Source organism: Ostrea edulis, chromosome 5 (genome assembly GCF_947568905.1).
Source record: "Ostrea edulis chromosome 5, xbOstEdul1.1, whole genome shotgun sequence".
NCBI lineage: Eukaryota > Metazoa > Mollusca > Bivalvia > Ostreida > Ostreidae > Ostrea > Ostrea edulis.
The window spans coordinates 18662008-18687411 of NC_079168.1; the positions used below are offsets into that span (position 1 = coordinate 18662008).

The 25404-nt window shown below is 34.4% G+C and overlaps 2 protein-coding genes across 2 annotated transcripts in view; both read right to left on the reverse strand.

The window, feature by feature from the left end:
* Positions 1-9973, reverse strand: part of LOC125651286 (uncharacterized) — an 81256-nt gene extending 71283 nt beyond the window's left edge. Inside the window, exon 1 of the mRNA XM_056166862.1 lies at positions 9898-9973. The gene's annotated coding sequence lies outside the window, so the exon portion shown is untranslated. The remainder of the gene's footprint in view (positions 1-9897) is intronic.
* An 8928-nt stretch (positions 9974-18901) lies between these two features.
* Positions 18902-25404, reverse strand: part of LOC125650945 (uncharacterized) — a 69645-nt gene continuing 63142 nt past the window's right edge. Inside the window, exons 33-38 of the mRNA XM_048879520.2 lie at positions 24846-24920; positions 24510-24620; positions 24262-24426; positions 23745-23828; positions 20291-20391; positions 18902-19781 (exon numbers count right to left, since the gene is read on the reverse strand). Of these exons, the coding sequence (XP_048735477.2) occupies positions 19481-19781; positions 20291-20391; positions 23745-23828; positions 24262-24426; positions 24510-24620; positions 24846-24920 (837 nt within the window). The 3' untranslated portion in view covers positions 18902-19480. The remainder of the gene's footprint in view (positions 19782-20290; positions 20392-23744; positions 23829-24261; positions 24427-24509; positions 24621-24845; positions 24921-25404) is intronic.

Sequence of the window (25404 nt, forward strand, 5' to 3'; positions counted from 1 at the left end):
AATCTCTAATTACGTAACATATGACCTACTTTTTGATTTGATAAGATCAAGCTCGTTGAGATGAACATTTCCGCTTCTACAACTTATTATAAAATATTAATAGTTTCTGAGATATTCTCAAAAACATTTGGACCCTTCTGAACCCCTAATTTAAAGGGCCAGCCCCTTTTGCTTGATATCGTAAGAAAGGCCTTGTCATTTTAAACATTTTTTGCTCAACAAGTATTTAGAAATTCTTTACCGTTCTCGAGTTATCTCTACAAGAAATATTTAGGGGCCAAACTGTAGCTCCCTAACGGGGCCACATAGGGTAAAAACGAAATGTACATATTGTTTAGATTATCATTCTGAACAACTTTTGTTCAATAATGCTTTTCAAAATATTTGTCGTTTTCAAGATATGAGGCGTCAATTATTTATGATTTTGGCCCTTAAAATCCCTTATTACGTAACATATGACCTACTTTTTGATTTGATAAGAACAAGCTCGTTTAGATGAACATTTCCGCTTCAATGACTTATTACAAAATATTAATAGTTTCTGAGATATTCTCATAAACCTTTGGACCCTTCTGGGCCCCTAATTTAAAGGGTCAGCCCCTTTTGCTTGATATCATAAGAAACGTCATGACATTTCAAACATTTTTTGTTCAACAAGTATTTAGAAATTCTTTACCGTTCTCGAGTTATTTGTAGAAGTAATTTTTAGGGGCCAAACTGTAGCTCCCTAACGGGGCCACATAGGGTAAAAACGAAATACGAATATTGTTCAGATCATCATTCTGAACAACTTTTGTTCTTTATTGCTTTTCAAAATATTTGTCGTTTTCGAGATACAAGGGGTAAAAAATTTATGGTTTTGGCCCTTAAAATCCCTTATTACGTAACATATGACCTAAATTTTTATATGAATAGATTTGGATTGTTGAGATGAACATTTTTTGTTCTTTGACTTATACCAAAATATTAACGATTTTTGAGATATTTGATCTAGACTTTGAGCCCTTCTAGATCCCTAATTGAAGGGGCTAGCCCCTAAATCTTGTTATTTTCGACAAGATCTCGTAAATGTGCACAACTTTTGTTCTACATATCTTAACAAAATATTTGCAAGAAAAAAGATATTGGAGATCAAAGGTCAAAAATCGCCGAAATCGGCGAACAATTTTGGCATCCATTTTTTCAGGTCCAGGCGAGCGTTTAGGCAAATCGCCTCCGGTAAAATCGAATCCCCCACAAATCTTCTAAAATGTTTACTCTATCTTGTGTAGAAATTTCAAGACTCTAGCTTCAAAACTGACGGAGGAGATGTGTGGACAACAAGGCCCTTCAAAAAGTCACTAAAAGAGAGATAACTCCTGACAGGAAGTGACGTCAAGCAGGAAATTTTGCAAGCAAAGTCTCGTCACCAAAAGACATCTTTCCTGAAAATTTCATGAAAATCGATTGAGAAATGGCTGAGAAAAACGCGTGTACTACCAAGGAAAATAATAATAATAATAATAATAATAATAATAATGAAGAAGAAGAACGCGAACAATAATAGTAAGGTCTTCCGCAGGAGACGGAAGACCTTAATGAAGAAGAAGAACGCGAACAATAATAGTAAGGTCTTCCGCAGGAGACGGAAGACCTTAATAATGAAGAAGAAGAACGCGAGCAATAATAGTAAGGTCTTCCGCAGGAGACGGAAGACCTTAATAATAATGAAGAAGAAGAACGCGAACAATGATAGTAAGGTCTTCCGCAGGAGACGGAAGACCTTAATAACGAGCTATAACTGTGTTGGGATGCCAACACAAATGTCTCCGAACACCTCCCCAGGTCAGAAATGGTTTTTGATACCAGATATGCACTCAGGATCCTCTAAAAACCCTAGAAACTAAATTTGGTTGAAATCCGACGGACTTGTAATTTGGCCGCCATTTTCTTCAATGGCGGCCATTTTGAAACATTTGAAAATAGATTGGAAGGAAATACTGATGCTAGAAATGAATTGTGGACCCTCCATTTACCCCAGAACCCAAATGTTGTAGATATTTTAACACTTTGAAATATTTCGGTATATGGCGGCCATTTTGAAAATGGCGGCTCAAAAAAAAAATTTGATGGTGGAAATGAACTCAGGGTCACTAAATTACCCTAGAAATAGAATTTGGTTGAAATCCGACAACCTTGAGTTTTTGAAGTTTTTTGGCCGCCATCTTGAAACGGCGGCCATTTTGAAAATTTGAAAAGTTGAATGCACCCCTCCTAGTGACCCCCTATCAGCTCACAAAGTTTGAAGTGGATCTGTCGAAGCACTTTCACAAAATCGGTCGGACAAATTTCTCACTAAAGAAGAGGAATAATAAGAATAAGAAGAAAATAATAATAAGAAGAAACGGAGCAAAAACAATATGTCTCCGACACTTTGTGTTCGGAGACATAATAATAATAAGAAACAGAGTAAAAACAATATGTTCCCAAACTTTGTTTGGGGAACATAAATATGTCGTTCACAGTTTAAAGTAACCCACTTTATCAGTTTGACATTGGTATCAAAATCAACCAATGGCAAAATCAATATATGTTCCAATGAAAAAATTAGGAACCATTGAAAAATGATTAAAGTGTAAAGTTGATTTTTGTTATGATTCGCCTTGGAAAATAGACTTACTGTTGGGGAACTGGAATCTTGAGGACTCCCTCAGTAATTGTATAATTGTTTCCTAGGTCCGCTCATGTGTGACAGTTGTTGGCCCGGACAAACAAAAACGAAAGTAGGAATATAACTGTTGACAAGATAGCGCCACAGCTATGCTTAGCACTTTAATAACATCATGTGTCCTAAACAAAACGTTTCGAACCTATAGCTGTACACAATCTCTTAATCATAAATAATTAAATCCCCGTATTTTGTAAACGTTTAGTCATTATCTCGTTAGTTCACATGTTTTTTGTTGTTTTTGGTTTAAAAAGACAATGAAATAACTGGTGCATGGAACTGTTACAACAAATCCCCTTGCATATCATCCTATATGTGTATATTTTAAACATAATCAATGAGTTTGACAGATTTTTAGCTTGTGGCTAATTAATCCAGATATATTCATCTCTTGTCATATTTTCCAGTTGACGTTTTCTTCAAGGACTATGCATGTACATGTATGTACGATACTAAACGGTGGCAGACATATACATGTACATTATGTATAGACATATACATGTATTTGCTAAATTTGTTTCGTATAAATATTTATACTCTGAAATGTTTTGCCCTCATTAAGACTAGTCACTGGTGTTTAACTTTAAACGTGAAAGATTTTTATGTAAAGCTTTTGATATCATATTCAAAATATGTGCAATTGGATTTTGGTTTCTTGTACAGTGTATGGTGTATCATGCTAGTCAAGTTCTCCATTGTAGAGTGTATCATAGAACTGTATTTGACTTAATGAACATAATATAATATCCATTTACTCTGAGGCAAGTCTAATTGAAGTTAATAAATGTTTCATTCATTAATTAAAGTTTTATCTCTAATGCATTTATGGTTACTACTGTCCCGCCCAAAAACTTAACCTGGATACTAATCCCGAAGATCTTAATTAGACAATTCCTGTACCTGAAGCAAGTTTGCCTGAATATATCCTTACAGGTACAATGTACATTGTACGGTACATGTTAGCTTAAAAAAGAAATAAAATTTCATCATTTAACAAGTTAGGATTCATTGCTTGGCCTATCTGTGAATGGGCATGTAAAATCGGATTTAATTCTGCAGATGTTGGGTTGGGCATGTAAAATCGGATTTGATTCTGCAGATACTGGTTTGTGACGGAACATATTGTCGCCCGGCACATAGTGTCATGGGCGACGATATGTACATACCCTTATGACACGTATTGTCGTCCGCCGGCGCATTTTGTCGTCCGCCGTCACATTTTGTCGCCAACTACGATATACATGTATACCATGACGTGTCATTTTTTCATCGCAGTACATATTGTCGCCTCATCGCAGTATTTATTGTCGCCTCATCGCAGTATTTATTGTCGGCGACAATATATACCTACTCTAATTGTATGTACATGTAATGTCGTCGTTTGGAATATAGTGTCGCCAGCCGCGATAAATGGGGACGAGGGAACACGATAACTATAGGCATATCTTTACATGATATTTAGCTGTGGTGTTTAATGGGGGAAATATTTGAAATTCTTGTGCGATTCCAATAGTTTACCAATTTTTAATGCAGGCCGTGGTCGCATAAAATAAAGTTTTTCATTAACGGACGACTTATCATTAATGGTTATGATGGTGGATCATTGATGATATACATTTTTCGTTAGCGAATATAAATGCATTCGTTCGTGCAACATTTATCATTAGTAGATTTTATAACATTAGTGGTTTCTACAGACCCCTGTTTATGTTTGCATGTACGCGACTTAACTACCTGAATCAACATGGCGGTAAAACTGACGGAAGCAGTTATTTCTTTCTAATTGCACTCTAAATTGATTTATTATTAACCAATATCGAAATATTGGATGTTTTACGTGCTTTATAGACTTACCTCCGCGGATGAAATACGCGCGCATTCAAGTCACTCTAAAACAATTTTGGGAACCGGATTTTGTTAATACAAAGTGCATCGGATCCTGTGTAGAAATATATTTTAATCCACTCATTTCTGAAAAATCTTTATTTCTATAACCCCCCCCCCCCCCCCAAAAAAAAACCCCCAGTTATTTCCAACAACAAAAAATCGTCTCCATGCCCCTTTAATACTAAGTTGTTTTTTTTTTAAATTGAAATATTTATCGTCAACTTTAATGGGTTTTTTTTAAATTTCGTGTTCTCATACTGTGATTTGATAGTTCACCTTAATGAACTGTCCATATTTATATTGATATCGATAGTACTTTTTTAAAACCACAATCCGATTGTCATATCACTTACAGCTAATGTTGGGTCTACTTTCTGTCCCGTTCGAGCACTTTCTGAATATTTGAATATGTCGCATAATGCATCAGGTCCTCTATTTCAAAATGCAGATGGGACCCCTGTTACGTACTCGCAGGTATCCTCCCATCTCAAATCAGCAGTACAGTTCATTGGTCTTAATCCATCACATTTTAAAGGTCACAGCTTTAGAATTGGGGCGACCACTTATGCAGCTTCATTAGGATACTCGGAAAACCTTATTAAAAAGTTAGGCAGGTGGAACTCGGATGTTTTCCACCGATATATTCGGATTCAGTCATTTAATCTCTAGTATCTTCCTATTATATGTCATCTTCTAAGGTGCTTCTGCTAGGTGGTGGGGATCACTTTGACAGTCCAGAAGATTTCTGCTGTCTATAGATATTGTATAAGGTACTTATGCTTTTTAAAAAAAAAAAAAAAAAAAAATTTAACCCCCCCCTTTTTTTTGGTTTACACTTTGACAGTCCAGAAGATTTCTGCTGTCTATAGATATTGTATATACGTTACTTATGCATTCAAATTCCATTTTTCTTGTGTTACACCATGAGACAGTCCAGAAGATTTCTGCTTTCTCTAGACACTGTTAATATGTTACTTGTTCTCCCTCGTCATACACCTTGTCAGTCCAGGAGATTCTTGCTGTCAAGAGACTATGTATATTACTATGTTTTGGTATTTTTTGTACATTTGTACCTTTTTCAAACAATTTTCTTTTTTATGCCTGCGCCAAGTCGCCTTTGGGTGGGCGGATCCAATTATCATTGGATTTTGGCCGTTTTTGTTGGTGGATGCCCACCTTTTTTGTGGGCAGGCAGCTATTGGGTGGCATTTATACTGGGTTTTGCTTGGTGTATTATTATTGTATTTGTCAGTAGGGGGTCAGCTTGCACATTGTGATGCCAAATTGTTTGACATACAGGGTATAATCTACTGACCCCCTAATAAGCTAAATAGTTTTCTACATTGTGTATAAATGCAGTATTGTTTGTAATTTTTTGGTGCTAGGGGGTCAGCTTCCATATTGTGATGATGATGGGTTTTCCATTTTTCTCTGTACTAGTCAACTGACCCCCTAACTGTTTTTCGTCATTTACAGAATAAATGACAATTTTTCAATTCAATGATGTGTTCTTGGTTATGCCTGCCTAAGCAAAAAACGGAGCAAAGTTCTCCTTGGCGAGTTCAATTTACGTAGGAACATAAATATGTATTTTTCAACAAACTGGGCGATGAAACGTTGATGAGTATACATGTGTTTGGGGGATCCGGTTAGAAAAGTCCTCGGTATCCCTAGCTTGTCGTAAGAGGCGACTACATGTGGGCAGTCCTTCGGATGAGACCGCAAAAACCTACGTCCCGTGTCACAGCAGATGTGGCACGATAAAGATCTCTCCCTGCTCAAAGACCATAAGCGCCGGACATAGGCCTAATTTTTGCAGCCCTTTACCGGCACTGATGACGTCTCCATATGAGTTACTTATTCTCGAGAGGAACGTTAAACAACAATCATTTATTTAATGGCCTACATTTTTGCGGTTACTCCCCTTACACCGGAAGCTGGGGGGGCGCTTAAAATGCGGTCCTAAGCTTCACATAAATAGTATTAGCAAATAGTGTATAGTAAAGCTTACGTTACCAAATTCTATAGTATACCAAGTTTTAACAGGTTGTATTATATCTATGACAAAAAACAAGGTTTAATTTCTTCGATTTATGGAGAAAACTTTTAAAAGTATGCACTTTGTCAAATTGTAGAGTTGAGCAAAGGAGGGAGGGGGGGGGGGTGTTATACATCTAGGTGTATTTGACGTTTATTTCTGTCTAAATTATGTAATTTATACCGAGGAGTTCAATAGTAATATGTTTTTAAAACAACAGATACCTAGAATTAAAAGCACAATGATATCATGTGATACAGTCAGGCACGTAGAATCAAAAGGGGGGGGGGGGAGTTGACTTCATAATTCTTGACAAGTAAATTTCAAAACAAAACAAAATGATCCAAAGCTCAAGAAGGAAAGCGGCAAGGGTTGATTTTTCAGTTCCATTAATCGGTTAAATTTTACATTTTCACTCTATTCACGACAACGCTTTTTTTTTATCGGGGGGGGGGGGGGGGGGGGGCAGCCTATCCGACTTTAAATCTATCTCTGCACGTAAAAAAAAAACCAAGTTTGTATGTAATAATAAGACGAGGCAGATCCATTGTTGCTAGAGGCTTGATGATTGTTTTCGTGCTCATTTGAGTAATTGGAAGTGCAAGAAGAGGTGTAAGTTGATGTACACAAAATCTAACTTTCAAAAGATTGAATCACACGCGAAAAATAATTTTAACACAAATATTACACTAGATATACCAATTCGAGATAATGCTTTATTCATTGGCACCTAGTGAACATTTAGTAACAAGTAGTGGGGTTTTTTCAGTGTGAAACGATAAATTGATAATGTTCATGTATGCGTTGGTTTTACATGTGTTTTTCGGCATATCGTATTGCATGTTTTTTGGGTTGTTTTTTTTTTTTTTGTGTGTTTTGGTTGTCAAAATATTGATAAAAATTAATAATGAAGAATTGCTGATATACTAAGGACATGATGATTCTGCTCTAGAGAAATGGAGGACTAGATAATATTTACATACTTTTATTACATCATGACCATGCATTGTTTGCGAGAAAACCACACAAAGGGCACATATAAATGTAATTAGTGACTAAGATATTTTGTTCAGTTATACTATTTTTAAGTCATTACACTTAATTCTTAGAAAAATTCCTTGACTGGCAAATGATTGCAATCAAACATTGTAAATTTTCTATTTATTCCTTTTATGGCACCGTCAACTGATGACCGCAATTTGCTGCGCGCCGTCTGTAATCAGGTGGAAATAACTCGCATAGCGTTATGAAAAATGTAGGCCATTACATTTTGTAAAATGATATTTCAAGAGACTTCTTTGTACTATGTCATTAAATATGAGTATCGAGGTCCTTATATGTAGTTGAGTATATACATAATTTGTATAAAAACAAAAAAAGTAAAGCTGGTATGTATGTAAACTCTTTATTGATAAAATTTATTTAGTCACATACATTATCAATGTCCAGATAATTACTATTTTTAAAATCTGAATCCTATGGTATATTTATGAGAGAGAAAAAAGTATTTTGACTTCTTTATACATATATACATTGTATGCAATAGAAAAGTTTTTCGTGTTTTGTTTATTTTACGTTCTTTCGAGAACTTTTCACTCAAATTGAGACGTCAACAGCTGTATGTGAAGTACCACATAATAAAATCTATGCTTAGCACTCAAGGCTATAGCATTGATTTTTTTTAACGTGCCAATGCCTTTCGTGACACAGGACCTCCTTTTTTAAGGTCATGAAAAGCTGAAGATAACGAATAGTGATCAATTTGCATAATTCCTAAAAGTATAAAGAATACAAAATGAAGAGTAGGGCAAACTGGACACACTCGAGGTGGCTATCTATCTGAAAGACCCGTAATTCTCACTTGCTTCCCAAGATATGCACAAATGCGTATTATTTTTGGTCGAATTTTAGCTGGGACATGGCACTGTACCATTAAACACAATTGCTTGAGTAAAATTATAAACCACATGATCCTCGGGGTAGAGGTTCTCACTCCAGGACGGGGCCAAAATTGGCATATTGTGTTTATATGTAAAATATTGAAATAACATCTTTAATGCTATTGATGCTGCATTGAAACTAAATGAAGAGTTACCAAAACTGTAAATTCCATGATCCCAGGGGTAGGATAGTGATTAAATGTCCTTATCATTTGAAAGACTTCTTCAGTCCCACTGGTGCTAATTAGCATAAAAACTAATTAAATTCTGTGAAGTATCTCATCAATAAGGACTTTCGGGAGCATTTGTGTACATCTTATTTGTATACTGCATGCTAAATATTACAATTTAGCAGCGATAAGCAAAACAGGAAAAATATAGATCTCGCAGTCCCTTGAACTAGCTATACGTTTAACTAATGCTCAGGTAACCGATACTGTGGGCCTCTTGTTAAAGTCTTTTACTGCAAACTGAACTTGAAGGATAAGTCAAAATACATATTTTAGTCCCCGAGGGTCTCTACAGCCCAGTAGCTAAGTACTTCGTTACTAGCTTGAAAATACGGATGTATATTTAATTGCTGTTATAAAATTTAGAAATTCATTTCAAAATTAAGGATTATCTCCCTCATGCATATCTCTTATCCTTGGACGAATTTGGCTCCACTTGTTTGGCACGCTGTTTTTGGCTATATTTAGATCTAAAACTTCATAGTTATTTCGGATTTCAAACATTTCGGTTGAGCATCACTGACGAGACATTATTTGTCGAAATGCGCATATGGTGCATCAAAATTGGTACCGTATAAGTTTTAAATATAGAAGTATTTAACTGGACATCATTGTAATTGTTAAATCACCTCCTTCTGAAATTAAGAGATAAAATGATAACGTCGGCGCTCAGAGCTATCTGATGATCTGCAATCCCCCTATTGATTAGATCGATGGTATTAATTTTTAAGTACTGGTACGCTATTGGTTAATACAAATTACAATTTTAAAATCGTTCCTATTTAAACGTTATTTAAATACATGCTACAATATTTACTAATGAATTTAAATTTAAACTAACCACAACAAAACTAGTGATTTATCAAACATCCTTTCTTTTATATTCAAATGATGTGTTTCTGAAAATGTCAACTTTTCACTTGTCACTTGTCAACTTATAGATTTTTGAAAAATGATTTTTATCGTTAATTTAAATCATTTGGTAGTCACTGTCTTTATGATTTTACTCCATTGTTGTTCTGTTCTAATTTACTACTTTAAATATAGTTGTACATTTTCATTTCAACGAGAATGCAAAATTCAGGACAGACTCACCGAGGAAGATGTTGGATCCTCCGCAAACACAAGTATTCCTCCGCGGTACACTTCTTCTCTACGCTTGTTTTGTACGAAGATATGTTGAAAATAGGGTGTTCATTGACCAATATCAAGTGGTCCTCATTGGTGCTGATTCCTATCGTGCAGTTATATATCGACATAATCTAGTTCCGTTATTCTTGACTACTAAGCCCTGTCCAATCTCCTATCGTGCAGGTATTCTTCGTGCATTGCGTTGTTTGTGCATTGTACTGCAACTATTAATGATATAAAATCCACTAATGATAACATGCTGCATTAACGAATGTATTTTTGTTCACTAATGAAAAATTAATACCATTAATGATGCAATAATAACCATTATAATATGATAAATCGTCCGTTAATGAAAAACTGTCTTTTTCATTAGCGAACGATTTATCATGAATGGTCATGATGGTGCATCATTAATGATAATTATTTTTATTAGGAAACATTATCACTAGAAGTTGCTAACGCGCATCGCATGCTTATCCTTACGCTATTGTGTTTTGTTTCTGTGTTTATCGTGTACATCCGGAGATTCTAGATTTATCTTCAGTCGTATAAATAGACCCAATATCTTTCCAAAGATATTACAAATATGTTGTAGCATACTTTACCCTTTTGAGTGTATTTTATTGATTGATTGATTGTATTTTGTTTTACTTCCTTCTCGAGAATTTTTAACTCCTATGGACACGTCACCAAGACCGGCGAAGGGCTTCAAATTTAGGCCTTTGCTCGGCGCTTACGGTCATTGAGCAGTGAGGGTTTTTTAGCGTGCCACACGTACCGTGACACTGGACATCCAGTTTTAAGATCATCTCCGAGGACCCGTTCCATTCACACTTAATGCCGAGGCGAGTGTCTTTTAAAGCACTTTATGTGATCAATAAGCTTGATATATCACATCCAAACATGATATAGTCATGCATTCATGTACGGATGTCATGCAGGTATGTCTTGTTCGATTTCATAAGAAAGTGAAGAAATGAACCAAAACGGCACAAAGCTTCTTTTAAGTTTGTCATTAAACAGTTTTAATTACTGAGGACTTTATTTCGCTGTCCATATATGTATATTAATGATTCTAATTACATATATGTATACTAATGATTCTAATTACATATATGTATACTAATGATTCTAATTACATATATGTATACTAATGATTCTAATTACATATATTTATACTGATGATTCTAATTACATATATGTATACTAATGATTCTAATTACATATATGTATACTAATGATTCTAAATAACACTCATAAGTCAGTTGGCTAAACGTAATAAAGAATGAAAAAGGAAAACGATTTTTGCCGTTGTGCTGAAGAAAGTTTTGTCCCATTTCAAGGGTATATAAGTTGAGAAATGTGAAAATGTTTTTTTGTTTTTTGTTTTTTTTTGAATTTTCATCATTTATTAAAAAGTATACATACTATTTGGGATAAAATATCCTCGGATACTCCCTCTTAATTCTCACCAATGGTGCCAGGGGCCCATTGGATTGAATGTATTTTATTATAATATTGTTTTATATAAGGCATATATATAATTTATATGAAAATACATAATATCAAATATTTTTCGAAATCATAAAAATATCATATATGTATAGTTATAATGATAAATATTTAAGGATAGTTTATACTGGTCTCTTCACAGCAGTCAAGTTACATTAATTTACAAAGATGTTCAAAAAATTTATGCTCTTTTGCATTTATATACTTCAATACTGATGTATAGAAACATAATGATTTTTTAACATGATTATACATATTAAAAGTCGTTTCACTTAAAGAATCTAATCTACATTTTATGTTTGTATATTCTGTAGGCTATATAAGTAATAAGTAAATTTAAGGATTTGGTTTTATCATTTTGTTCTAGAAAAAACCCAACAACAATGTGTTTCCATTGAACTTTGAAGGATAGATAACTGCTAACAGTGTTCCATATATTTAAAACATTATCACACTCGTAAATCAGATGTTTTGTAGTCTCAACTTGCTTACAATGTGTACATTCATTCTTTACATCTTTTTTCCATTTGCTAATATATGCATTATTACATAATATGTTATTCAATAACTTATAACTCAATTCCGCTATCTGTTTGTCTTTCAAATCTTTAATTTTACATTTATAAATGTTTATCCAATTAGAATCACCGAATATTCTGAATTCTTCAGACAGTAATGCCTGAAAATTGGGTTTGCAAAACTTTTTTTCAACTAAATTTTTATAAAAAAGATTACTTGATGTTTTAAGTATATTGGTAAATAAAAGAAGGAAGTTAAAATTAGTGACATTTTGTTTATTTACACAGCTTGAATTTGAAAAATCGTTTAGTCCTCGAATTTTTCTCGTGATTGTCATAATAATTTTGTATTCACATAGCCAGTTAGATTTGTCATTAATGTTTGAATAATGTTCTAGCGGTTTAAAAATTCCATCATCAAATAAATCACTAACATATAAGATACCAGATCTCGCCCAATTATCGAAGAAAATGGGTTTTCCTTTATATTTCAGATTTGTGTTATTCCATAATGGTTGTTGTAAAATATCATCAGGTAATCTTTTATCAAAGTTAAGTTCGCTTTTACATTCATTAAAGCAACACAGCATTTCTTTATAAAATAGTGGTAATTTAGTTTTGTTTAAATTCCCCACATCAGTAGTTGAACATTTTAACATATAGTATATATCAAAGTTAAGTTTTCTACAATAATTATTTAAAATTTCAAGTAAGACTCCCAAATGAAATTAAAGATTAATCGTTGTACTTTTTTCATAAAATCTTTATCAGGAAGACATAGAATTGACGATACATATGTTAATTTTGAAATGGCAAGTGTATTTATAATGCATGCTTTGCCAAAAAGTGTTAATTTTCTTCTTTTCCAGGATTCAAACACTTTTTCCATTTCATTATATATTCTCATCCAATTTTTATTGTAACATTCTTCTTTATCATGACCTAAAAAAATGCCTAGTCACGTCACCGCTTTACTTGTAACTCTAATACCAGAAAGTTCTTCAAACTAATTTTTCAATCTTCCAAGCAAAATACATTCAGTTTTGTTGATATTAATTTTAAAGCCAGCACTTTCACAGAATTTATTTATTTCATCTAGGGCATTTTTCATAGAAATTTCATTATTTACCGCAACTGTTAAATCGTCTGCGTGCTGTATACTCTTTATTTCAGAATTATTTATCACAACACCGTTAATGCTGTTATTGTTTTTTATTCTAATCGCTAAGATTTCTGCTACAAAAAGAAAAAGGAGGGCTGATAGGGGACACCCTTGTCTAATCCCCCTTGTCATCGAGCATATTTTAGAAAGCCATCCATTATTTTTCATTTTAAAGATTGGTTCTGTATATAGAATTTTAGTCCATTTGATAAAATTATTTCCTATATTGAATTTATTCAACACTTTAAAAAGAAAATTCCATTCCACAGAATCGAATGTTTTTTCAAAATCTAATAATAGTAATATTCGTCCTTTAATATAAGCAGTTTGGTTTTCATTAATTATACTTTTTGCAGTCTTTTAGCAAAAATAATGGCAATTATTTTATAGTCAGTATTTGTCAAACTTATCGGTCTATAATTTTTAAGTTGATTCTTTGCTCCCTTTTTAAAAACCAATGATATTACTGATAATCTTTGAGTATGTGTCATTGTTTAATTGTTAAAAATCTCTTTTAGAGCATAATAAAAATATGGTCCAATTTCATTCCAGAAAATTTGGTAAAATTCATTAGGCAAACCATCGAGACCAGGTGATTTATCACTTTTCATATTAGAAACCGCCTCCGTACATTCTTCGAAAGTTGGGAAAAGTTCCAACATGTCTTTATTTTCATCACTTAATAGTGGTATATTTACTTCCGACAAATAACTGTCAATGATTTCATCATCTAAGTTTTTACTAGCATATAAATTTTGATAAAAATAAACCATTTCCCCATATATTTTATTAGGTTTGTTTATCTTTTTATTGTTTGAGTTTAGAATTTCTGTAATGACATTTGAGAATTGATGCTGTTTTTCTAAGTTTAAGAAATAAGAAGTACTTTTCTCTCCATTTTCTATCCATTTAGCTTTTGATCTTATTTGTGCGCCTTTAGATTTTTCATCATAAATACAATCTAGCTCTGCTTCTAGAGTTTTAAGTTTTTTGTAATTTAAGTCTTCGGGTCTCCCAGTTTCTAATTTTTCAATTTCTTCCTCAATTGCTTTAATCCTTTTTTTAACCGATCTTTGTTTAAATATTGAAAAAATTATCGAAAATTCTTTTACTGCGCGTTTAATTTGTTCCCATTTATCAATTGGGTTTAATGAATTGTCAATGTTGTTTATGACGTTTTTAATTCGTTTAATTTCCAGTACCCTGGTCCTCTCTTATCGTTTGAAATTATAAAGTGAAATTTTAAAAATCTATGATCAGACATTCGAGATCCCTTGGAGTGAGTGCCTGGAATTTTTCTTATTATCATTCCGCTAAATTTGGGACAAAAGTTATCATTAATGAAAACATAATCTATCCGACTTTTTGGATTATTATCAGCATCACACCATGTTAGACTTTTGTCATGTTTATCATTTAATTGACAGTTGAAATCTCCACAGAGAATTGTGTTGTCATTTAAACAATTTTTGAAATAAAACTTTTTAAATTCTTGAAAAAATCTCGTATTGGGAGCGTATATATTAACAATAGAAAATATACTACCCTTTATATCAACATTTAAAAGAAATGTGAAAATGTTAGTAGAAACATCATAAAGTGTAAATAGAAACATCATAAAGTGTAAATTCTGGTGTGTGATTTAATGAGGTCCAATGAGCTAGAACAAGGCCACGATTGATTGATTGATGTTTTCCACCACACTCAACAATTTCTCAGTTATATGGTAGCGCCCAGTTTTTTTGTTTTTGTTTTGGTGGAAGAGAGAACCCATATACAATGTACCTGGGAAGAGATCACCGACCTTCCCAAAAGTAAACTGGGATACTTTCTCACTTACCGGCGCGAGCGGGATTCGAACCCGCGCCGACAAGGCCATGAGGTGCACTAAACCTTTCATAGGAATATGTAAGGAAGCCACTATAAAGTTTTTGGAACAGTAATACTTGAGCATGTCAAATGAAAACGAAGCCTCTTCATGTAAATTCAGTGTACCTGTGTGCTTACATTGATGTATGTTGTAGTGAACTGTGTATGGATAGAAACATCTGCTACACTTCTGATGAGGAGGATAAGGGTATCCTAGCACATACTTTACCCTGATTACCTTCTCTATACATGAGAAGAAGAAGAAAGGGAAAAAAAACATATATAGTGTAATCAAATGCATAAAGGTAGGATTGAGCCGCAATGGAATAGACTTAAAACTATCCAGAACACAAAAGTACATTTTTTTTTATATTATTGCTCTGTAATAAACATCTTCATTTTGATCTGGTAGTGAAGAGTTCATGCCATGTTATCATTTTGAATTAAAGCTTTGGAATCTTAATTGATTCGAAAAAGAGTAGGTTCACTGGGGGCCGTCAGGAAAACTCAAACACTCACAACCAAACAATTCAATTAGTTTACCGCCGTAAAATGGCTGAAATATTGCCAAAAACGGCGTAAAATCCCAATCAATCAATCTATGGAGTTAATTTTGTATCGTGTAGCGGTCACCCAGCCAAGTGATGATCACACTCGCCGTTGCTTAACTTGCATGATGTAGAGAGACTCTACCACATCATTAGATAAGCTAGCTCTTTAACGAGGCCGTATAAGTTCCCCATTATATTGTCTGCTACACACACACCCCCCCCCCCCAACTCGGGGAAGCTTAGCGTGAGTCCTCTTTGAGTGTTTGGTACCTGCTCAGTAACGGCATCCGCCGTTCCCGACGACAACCACTGTCGTCCCCGGACGTATCCACGTCCGTACCCAGAGCTCCGAAGAGACTCTACCTGAAGCAGGCCTCCCGCCAAACACCAGAATCCCAGCGCTGCCACCAATTTGTAACGTATAGCGTTCACTTAGCCAAGTTCTGATCACGCTCGCCATTGTTTAACTTGCGTGATCAAGAGAGACACTCTACCACATCACTAGAAAAGCTGGCTCACTAGCGAGGCAGTACAAGTACCCCATTATACTGTCCGATACGCTTTTAGCTCTGTTTTGGCTCATGGACGTATTCCCTCTCATCGAGTTTGCATTAGTTCGATTTTAGGCAAGTGAGGAATATGCCCCACATTATGCTATTGGGTTTCGTCATGTTACTTAGTGAATGATCGTCCTGCTCGAGAATCTTTCACTTATATGGAAACGTCACCATTACCGTTGAATGACTGCAAAATCTAGGCCTATGCTTGGCGCTTACGGCCTTTGAGCAGGGAGGAATTTTTATCGTGACACGGGGCCTCGGTTTTTGTGGTATCATCCAAAGGAGCGCCCCATTTAGTCGCTTCTTACGACAATCAAGGGGTACTGAGGACTTATTCTAACCTGGATTCCCACGGGATCATCGTGTTACTGAATTTAACGAAAACAACAACGACAATTATAAATGACCAGAAGAATCAGATTTCACTTTCTGTCATAACTGAGCGATGTGTAGGCTGCTTGTTGTGTTCTCCGGGGGTTGTGGGAAGATGTAAACCTCTCATAAATATTATCAAAAATGTGTATTTCCCCCATGTTTAAATCAATGTTTACAAACGCAGAAGGTTTTGTTTGCCAAAGCCAAATAATGCATATGTGCCCTACACTGACCCCCTCCCATTCTTATAACTTGTTTTCAACATTGGGAAACCGATTTTTTAAAACATTTCTGTTATGGATTAATATCGGATTCACACTTCTGGGGCAGTATGACAATTTTTAGAAGTAAAAGTGACGGATCTTTTAGTTGACATTAAAATTTTCGCAGTATTTCAGAACGAATATATACGTGCATTGTCCATATGTTGTGTAATCGACGTGCATTATCCGTATGTGATGTAATCGACAATGTATAACTTAATTTACGGAATAGAGATCAAAGCAGTGCGGATTAGGTTTCCTATTGTCAGTGATGATCACGGGTTGTATGTTCTGGAATTTAGTGATCGGTAATCAGAAGTTTGAAATATATATCGGATTGGCCAATCCGAGAACACGAGTTATCTTTTCTTGATCCAGAACGCAGTGCGCTTGCGTAACAGTAATTTAAGACTTCCGGGTAGTATATTCGAGAAGCTTATATATACATGCAATGTTTTGAAAATAAAATAACTATTATTGAACCCCCTGAATTTATACTAATACCTTAAATAAGTCGTCAAGAGTATGTTATTTCAGTAGCTTACCTATAGATACAGCCATTTTGGGTTTAAATATATTGAGTTTTACTCACATTATTTTGTAAATGTGGCGAAAAGGTGGTGGGGGTCCATCTAAATCAAGCCATTGTAATTTCTGTTATGACACGATACGTGCCTACATAATCAAACATCTCAAGGGGGATAAAACAAATAAAAGAGGAAAGATACGGAGACGTCAAAAGCATCAATCGAGCAATGTTTAACAAATGAAAATATATTTTGGATTAAATACCTATTCTACTGCATTTTAAACATATCAGTTGATATAAACAATCCCAGCTGCATGCTACACATGTACACATGATTTGCTGAATGGACACCTCCAGTTACTTTGGAGAGCTACCTAAACATTGCAATCTGGTATATTATTGTATATATTGGCACACTGATTTTGACTGCGGATAACTCCGTTTCATCACCGGTCAACAGGGGATGCTTACTCCTGCTAGGCACCTGATCCCAACTTTGGTGTGTCCAGGGGTCCGTGTTTGCCGAACTATCTATTTTGTATTGCTTGTAGGAGTTATGAGATTGATCACTGTTCGTTATCTTCACCTTGCTTGTATCTGAAGTATATTTTTAAAAGATGACACAAGCCAATCAGATAACGCGATAAGCGTCCAACATATCCAAATGCTTATGTGTAAAACCCATTTATTAGTTTCCGTGATTTAATGTTTTATTTTTTTATTTTACACATCTACCCTAGACATGATCAGCACGGGAATGTCTGATGTTGATTTGATTTCCTATACTGCATATATTCTTTGGGGTTGTTTTGAGTTGGTCCACATTATTTATTTATTTATTCTTGTTCTTTTAAAATGTTTTTTTCTTTATTTATTATTATATACTTTATTGTTATTGTTTTCATTTATGTACATATATTATTTTTCATTATTTTATTATTTATAAATTATTTAATCTTAAGATAACTCCATGCTCGGAGTTTTATCAGATACAAGTTTAAAAAGTGTATTTATTTCCATTTATCAAAGTTAAAACTAACAAATTATCAAATAAAATATATTGGTCATGACACGTTTTAAGATGTGAGACATACATATACAGAATCATATATCACCGTCAGAAATTTGCAATTCTCTTTAAACAGTGTTATCAAAATTTCAAAACAACTGGTTATGACGATATAATAGCATTCATAACAATTTCATGAAACTGTTTCTTTACAAAAATATACAAAAAGGAAATCTATCGCTTAATAGACTTTATAAAGAAATCAATAAAAACAGAGTTATTGCCCTTAGGTTCAATATTTTAAAACTTGCATGTATCATTGATTATTAACTTAAACTTTTAAAGTAGTTTATATACCCTCGCAACAAAGTTGTGGGGGTGTACTGGAATCGGGCTGTCTGTCCATCCGTCTGTAGACGCAATGGTTTCCGGTCTCTAAAGCGTTATCCTTTCCACCTACATTAGATAGAGCGCAAGGAAAACCGATACCCGAAAAGGTTGACCATTGATTAGATAGAGCTCGGGAAATCGATACACATAAAATAAAGATCCCCAGTAGACTCAGATGATTGATCCAAAAAGTCCAGTCTATATTTTTAAATTAAAAAGGTATAACAATTTGTTAAATATTTCTTTATTTGTACAAACCAGAACCAGACTACTTCATATAGCTGATTCAGTAAGACAATCCCAATACATATATTTAGTATTTTGCACATTAATCAATATTCTATACTTAACGTATTTTATTTATAAAACAACCTTTATAAACTTTTCATACAAAATTTACTAAGGTATAAAATGACAAAAAGCCTTAATACGTGTATTGTTCTGCTGGTGACAACCGTCATTACTTTCAGTTTTATCAACAGGGGATAAAAGCGATACTTTACTACTCAGCTGATTATGTCGAAATTATAGTACCATATTCAGGTACCCTAAAATCCATTTTAGTGTTAAATGTTACAAAAGTGCAAGTGTGACAATCATGAGTGTAACGCCGTTACCCATGTGTTTTAAAAGTAAAGAAAATATATAATTATACCCATTTGGTCCGTATCTTTTAATTTGTCTTAATTCCTACGAGAATCCATTCTTCAACGTCATTAATTTTATATTAGTTTCTGGTCACTCTCTCTTACTATTGCTAGTCTTTTTAATTGAATTGATATACAATTTTATCCGTTTAGGACGTTTTATTCCCCATTTAAATTGTCATTATCTTTAGATTGACTTTCGTTGATCATGGATTGATTTGCAAAGTTAGTTTCTGATTCTATTTCTGTGATAGAGTCAGCTGGTTGGTTTGTGGTATTGTTCGGAACAGTTTGTTCACTATCAAGATTAGATGAAAGAGGCCCCACTTTATTGTTTCGATTTTTCATCCTGTTGTCGTTTGATTTCGCCGTTTGTTCTGTGATTTGTGCCTTTTCTTCTGGAATTTGTTGTGTTATTGTTGCTGATACCTCATTCAAGTCAACAGTTTTCTTCTTTTTCCTATAGTAGAAAGGAATTCAAAACAAATACATTGATATCCACAATCTTGTCCAAAGAATGTGAGAGAAAAAATAATATGGTAAATCGCAGCTTCTTTTGCTGAACATTACATATGAAATGATAAGAAAGAATACCATTGCGTGAATTTCTCATTTATTAAACTAACAGATGACTAGAAACTAAAATTGCATACAAAACAATCAATTGGCTGGGCTTAAATCAGAAACTTGACTAATAAAGTTAAGAGTTGAATCAGGCTGACTAGTCACATGCATGTAATGTGTACAAAATAGCCCAGCCAATAAAACATGTACAAATGCTAAAACAACACTAGATATAGCAAAACGGTGTTGCATAAAATGCATTCATTATGTTTCCTGAGAAAATATAAGTAAACACACACGACATGAATCTGGACTCTGCGTTATTCTTAAGTATAACCAATAAAATCAATTACTAGTATGTACATGTACATTTTTTTTTATATTTGGATACAAGTGCCGACATACCTTCTCTGATTTCCAATGTTTTTTAATTTGATTATAACATGGTCAACAGCGAAGGGCTCGTCATACCAGATAAGTACTCCAAGCAATACTATCAGCATTACCTGAAAAAGTAAAAAAGAAATGCTCTTTTAGATCTGAAGGTACTACCCATTCTAAAGTGCAAATTACGACATTTACCATGTAGTATAGCATTCAAAAAGTTTGAAACATGTACATAGAGTTGTCTGACACATTAGACTGGGCATACAACATCGCACCAAGAATACTAATCTTATTGTAATCATCAGTTAGGTGGTTTGTATCATATAAAGTGCGTGAAATAAAGGTGCATATTTTCAATAAAGTTGAAAAAATGCCTAATAACATGTAGGTTTTTCCAAAAACTTGTCAATGTCAAATCTGACTGGAATTAAAGGTACTTATCTCAGCTTTGAGAAAAGTTTCAGTAATGTGTGAAAACTTGAGAATTTGCATGACTTAGGTGTATACATCTTTGTAATATCTCAAAGTAAAAAAAAATACAAAAACAAACGAACAAAAAACCAAGCGACTGATTGAGGTATTCTAGTGATTAGTTAGGGTGCTTGCTTCTCAATCAGGAGATCCTTGGTTCCATTCTCTATACCGGCGCCGCGTCACACCTCTAGCGTGTCTAGGGGTTCGTGTTTGCCCAACTCTATATTTTGTATTGCTTATAGGAGTTCATCACTGTTCGTTATATTCACCTTTCACCTAAGACTTTCAAGAGGTAGTGACTGTTCTCTAGCCTAGCACCCGGAATTAGAAGCCAAAGTTAGGGGTCTTGAAGATGAGACTTTAAAACAGAGGTCCCGTGTCAGGTTAGGTCTCGGAACGTTAAAGAACCTTCACTGCTATGGCCTTAAGCGGTCATAATTATGTAGATGCCCCGGCTAATGAACATATAGACGTCCCCCTTTGATTTCGTACATGACGAATGATAAGTTGTATAGATCTACCCCTTTATACTATACTAGCGGGAAAAAGAAACTGCGCGTTATTTAATATATGAAAAAATAATACAAAACAAATAACAATGAACAAATTTTATTTTTTGTAATACTGTTAACAAATGTATTCGTTACAAAATTTCATTTTCCATTAATGTTAACGTCGAATAACGTCAATTTCAGCACACTCAAAAGACACTGGTATTCGAACTTGAATTAGCAAAGTTGATAACGCGTGTGACCACCATTTGCATTCACACATGCTTGGCAACGGCGACTCATTGATGCCACTAAAGTGTTCAGAAATGCTTGAGGGATGTTGTTCCAGATGGTAGTTATAGCCTGGCCTAAATCAGCCAATGTCACTGGCTGATTTGGTAAACGGCGTAGACGTCGTTCCATTTCATCTCAGACGTGCTCGATCGGCGATAAATCGGGGGAAACAGCTGGCCAAGGCAAGACATCGACATTCTGTTGAACAAAAAAAGTCCCTGACTACACGTACAGCATGTGGTCTTGCGTTGTCTTGCTACAGAGTGATGTGATTTTGCTGTCTCTGTATGAAGGGTATCACATGGCGCTGAATAATTTCGTCTCGATAGCGTACGCCGGTGAGATTTCCATTGACAATTTGTAGAGGGGTCCTTCCACGTGCTGTTATTCCACCCCACACCATAACGCTACCGCTACCTCCACCGAATTGTCGACGTTACATAACAAGCTTCCTGGTACAACTCCCCAACGCGACGATACACTCTACAACGGCCTTCATTGCTATCCAAATGAAATCTGGATTCATCAGTGAACAGAATATTGGCCCAGTCCTGTATTCGGAATCGCAGATATCGTCTGCACCACGCTAGTCTAGCGATACAATGACGTTGAAGCAGTATTGGGCGCACCGCTGGACGTCTTGGTCTGATGTTGTGCTCGCGCAGACGATTACGCACAGTTCTTGGACTGATTGATCGAAGTCCAGGAATGCTACGAGCAGTCAAACTTGCTGTCTGGAAACGATTTCTCAGGTGCAAAAGTCTAATGTGGTTGTCTAGTCGACGCGACGTCACACGAGGACGCCCAGAACTTGGTTGATCCCGAGTGTTACCAGATTGTTGGAAACGTCTCCATAACGACTGGATGGTGTTCCGATGAACTCCAAAATGTCTTACTACGATATTTTGTGCCATTCCAGCTTGAAGCATCCCAGCAGAACGATTACGTAGGTTTTCGCTGAGTCATGGCATGACAGAAGGGTAAATTTTGTCAAAACTAAAGTGTTTTCCTCAACGAATAGTGTCCAAACAAACCTTTTACACTTCTTATCCCAAACAGTATTCGCCAGTAAAAGTTGTGCGTACGAACACTTCAATATGTGTTCACTAACCATGAAAAGTCCGTGCATCTGAGTCGGGTACTATCCGATATTGTTAAAAAAAACATCGCCTTTATCGAATGTTTAGATTTTATAAATATAAACAATGAATATAGAAACATACTAAATTTTACAATGCAGTTTCTTTTTTCCGCTAGTATAGTATACACCTTCAACGTGCCTGTATCATTGTGGAAAATTTCGTTAGTGATGAATGAAAATGTTATAGTAAACTTGGAATTCTCTACTCTACAGCATGATACTTGTATGACAAAACTTCGAATGAATTGAACAATTACTGCAATTAAAACTAGTTACCCTAAATGTTTGAACGGACAGACGGAAAAAAGATAGAGCAATCTAATTAAAGTCAGACTTCTTAAATCCGCGCCGTATATATTGTAGCGATTGTGAGCCTATTCTAGGATCTGATTTCAATTAGATTGAAAGTAGAGCGATTCCTAGATATGCATGCATTGGTATTAACCCCCACTCCCAAACCAACAAAATTGTCCACAACAACAGAACGAATTTCAAATGTGGTATCATGACTCATATTTATCTTCGTGAAATTTTATCATTACATTGTTCAACATTATAGCAAAGAAAAATATCTCTTTTATCTTTTGGTAAACACTCCCAAACTATTATCGGCATCGATATCAACGTTTAAATCATCCATTACTCATTGTAAAGAAAATATCTTTTATAAAATTCGCTGTAAATTGTTTTCTAATTAAAGGCTTATAACAACATGATGCTTTGGATTCATACGAGTGTCTCCACCTTTATGAAATGATATGCATTGTACTTTACAAATGGAGTTTGAGTAACAGATTCATGCACGGTATATACATGTAGGTAACAGACATTTCATTATTTACATTTGACTCCACTTTTTTGGCACGCTGTTTTTGGCTATAATAGCTCTAACTCTTCATTGTTATTTCGGATTTCAAGCATTTCGGTTGAGCATCACTGAAGAGACATTATTTGTCGAAAAGCGCATCTGGTGCATCAAAATTGGTACCGTATAAGTTTTACATTACAATAATGACAATACGCGTTTGTAGGGAGTACTTATGTATCAAAGTACTCACCCTCTAATACTTACCACTAATATTAAAGAAAATGACATCAGCACGTAAAATGGAATACTGTAATCCCCAAGTTTCGCTGTTAGTTTGCTGAGACATGTCTGAAGTTGCAAATCAAATATCATCAAGCATGAATTAATTAAAGTGTTTCTGGTTGTTTTAAAACTGCCATAAGGTCTAAATTCGTGATACTTCACCTACAGCTGGGGACTTCTCAATATGAATGAAACCAACAAAAAAAAAAATCACACCACACACACAAGCAAAAATTAAACTTTCATAAATTTAAATTCGGACTAAATGTATTTATATTTAAGGGCATTTGCAATTCAATTCAAAGAAATAAATTTTAAATTACATAAAAGCACTAAACCTAATTTATTTTATGAAAAGAAAACACTATTATTATAGAACAAGTTGTAAAGCATAGCCTACATGTAAGCAAACAATAGAAAATACAGAGATATATCCCGATTGCAAAGTATATGTACATACATTCAGCAATTCATTAAATTCAAGTTAGGCACTACTTACTTCATTGAATATTGTGCACGTCATATCATAATTGTAATCTTTGGTGATTGGGTTTGAGGCACAACAGAAGAGGGATTGACCGAGACTAATAACCTTATTAGACCCAGTACTATCTTCATAGTAAACGGTGTTATCAAAAACGGAAGAATATCCACAACACTGGAGCTGCAACACAGAAATATACATTGATATACTGTGATGTGATATACGTGAATATCCTGATTAATGTGAAAGTTAACAATACGTACTGTATTATAAAGGCTGTTCAAGGCTCCATATATTGATACATCATAGGCAGATATCATGTAAGAGTAAAGGATTCCGTACCATAAACCGTAGTCATCATATGGTGAAAAACTCTATAATAAGAAATGAGAGAAGAAAAGATCTTTTCTCAGTTTGATGATATTAACGCCAATGGAATATTTAGTATAAACAGATTTACATAAGATTAATTTCTTGAAAATACTTTCAGATTCTAATAAAATGTTAAGCAAAACATTTCTGAAAAATATGATGAGTATAGAATAGTGTATTTTAACATCCTCCAACTATTTGCCATACTTTACATGTAATATATTTACCGATACATGCACAGCAATCCACCATCCAGTCACACCACATACTGTACACACTGAAAAGCAGTTCAGTCCCAAAGCCTGCAAATCCGTATAGAAACACTGATATAAGCATTCATATGTATATGTACATGAAGTAAGGAGATATTTTTGGATTACATTAGTAATAATAATCTTTTTCATACCTTTCACTTCAAGCAATTTCCTTTTAAAATTCCATGTAATGCACACCATTAATATTAAGTCTTGAAATGTCAACAGTTGTGTCATTATCTATAATAATGTTATGACCAACTACTGCGAATATATGATAATTTAGTAAGAGCATTAATGTTTGGATTGAATATTAGATATACGTTTTACATATACATAGAAGAATAGAAAGGGAGAAATTTTGTTTGGAAGCTTACTTTTGTCACAAGACTTTACAGATACTAGATTCCCTCAGCAAGGGGATGGAAATTAATCAAGGTTTAGAATAATGTTTCAGTATTTTAAATTCCTAGGGTTTCGTATACAGAATTTTAAGAAACTTAGAACAATTTTGGGATCAAAAAATCAATTC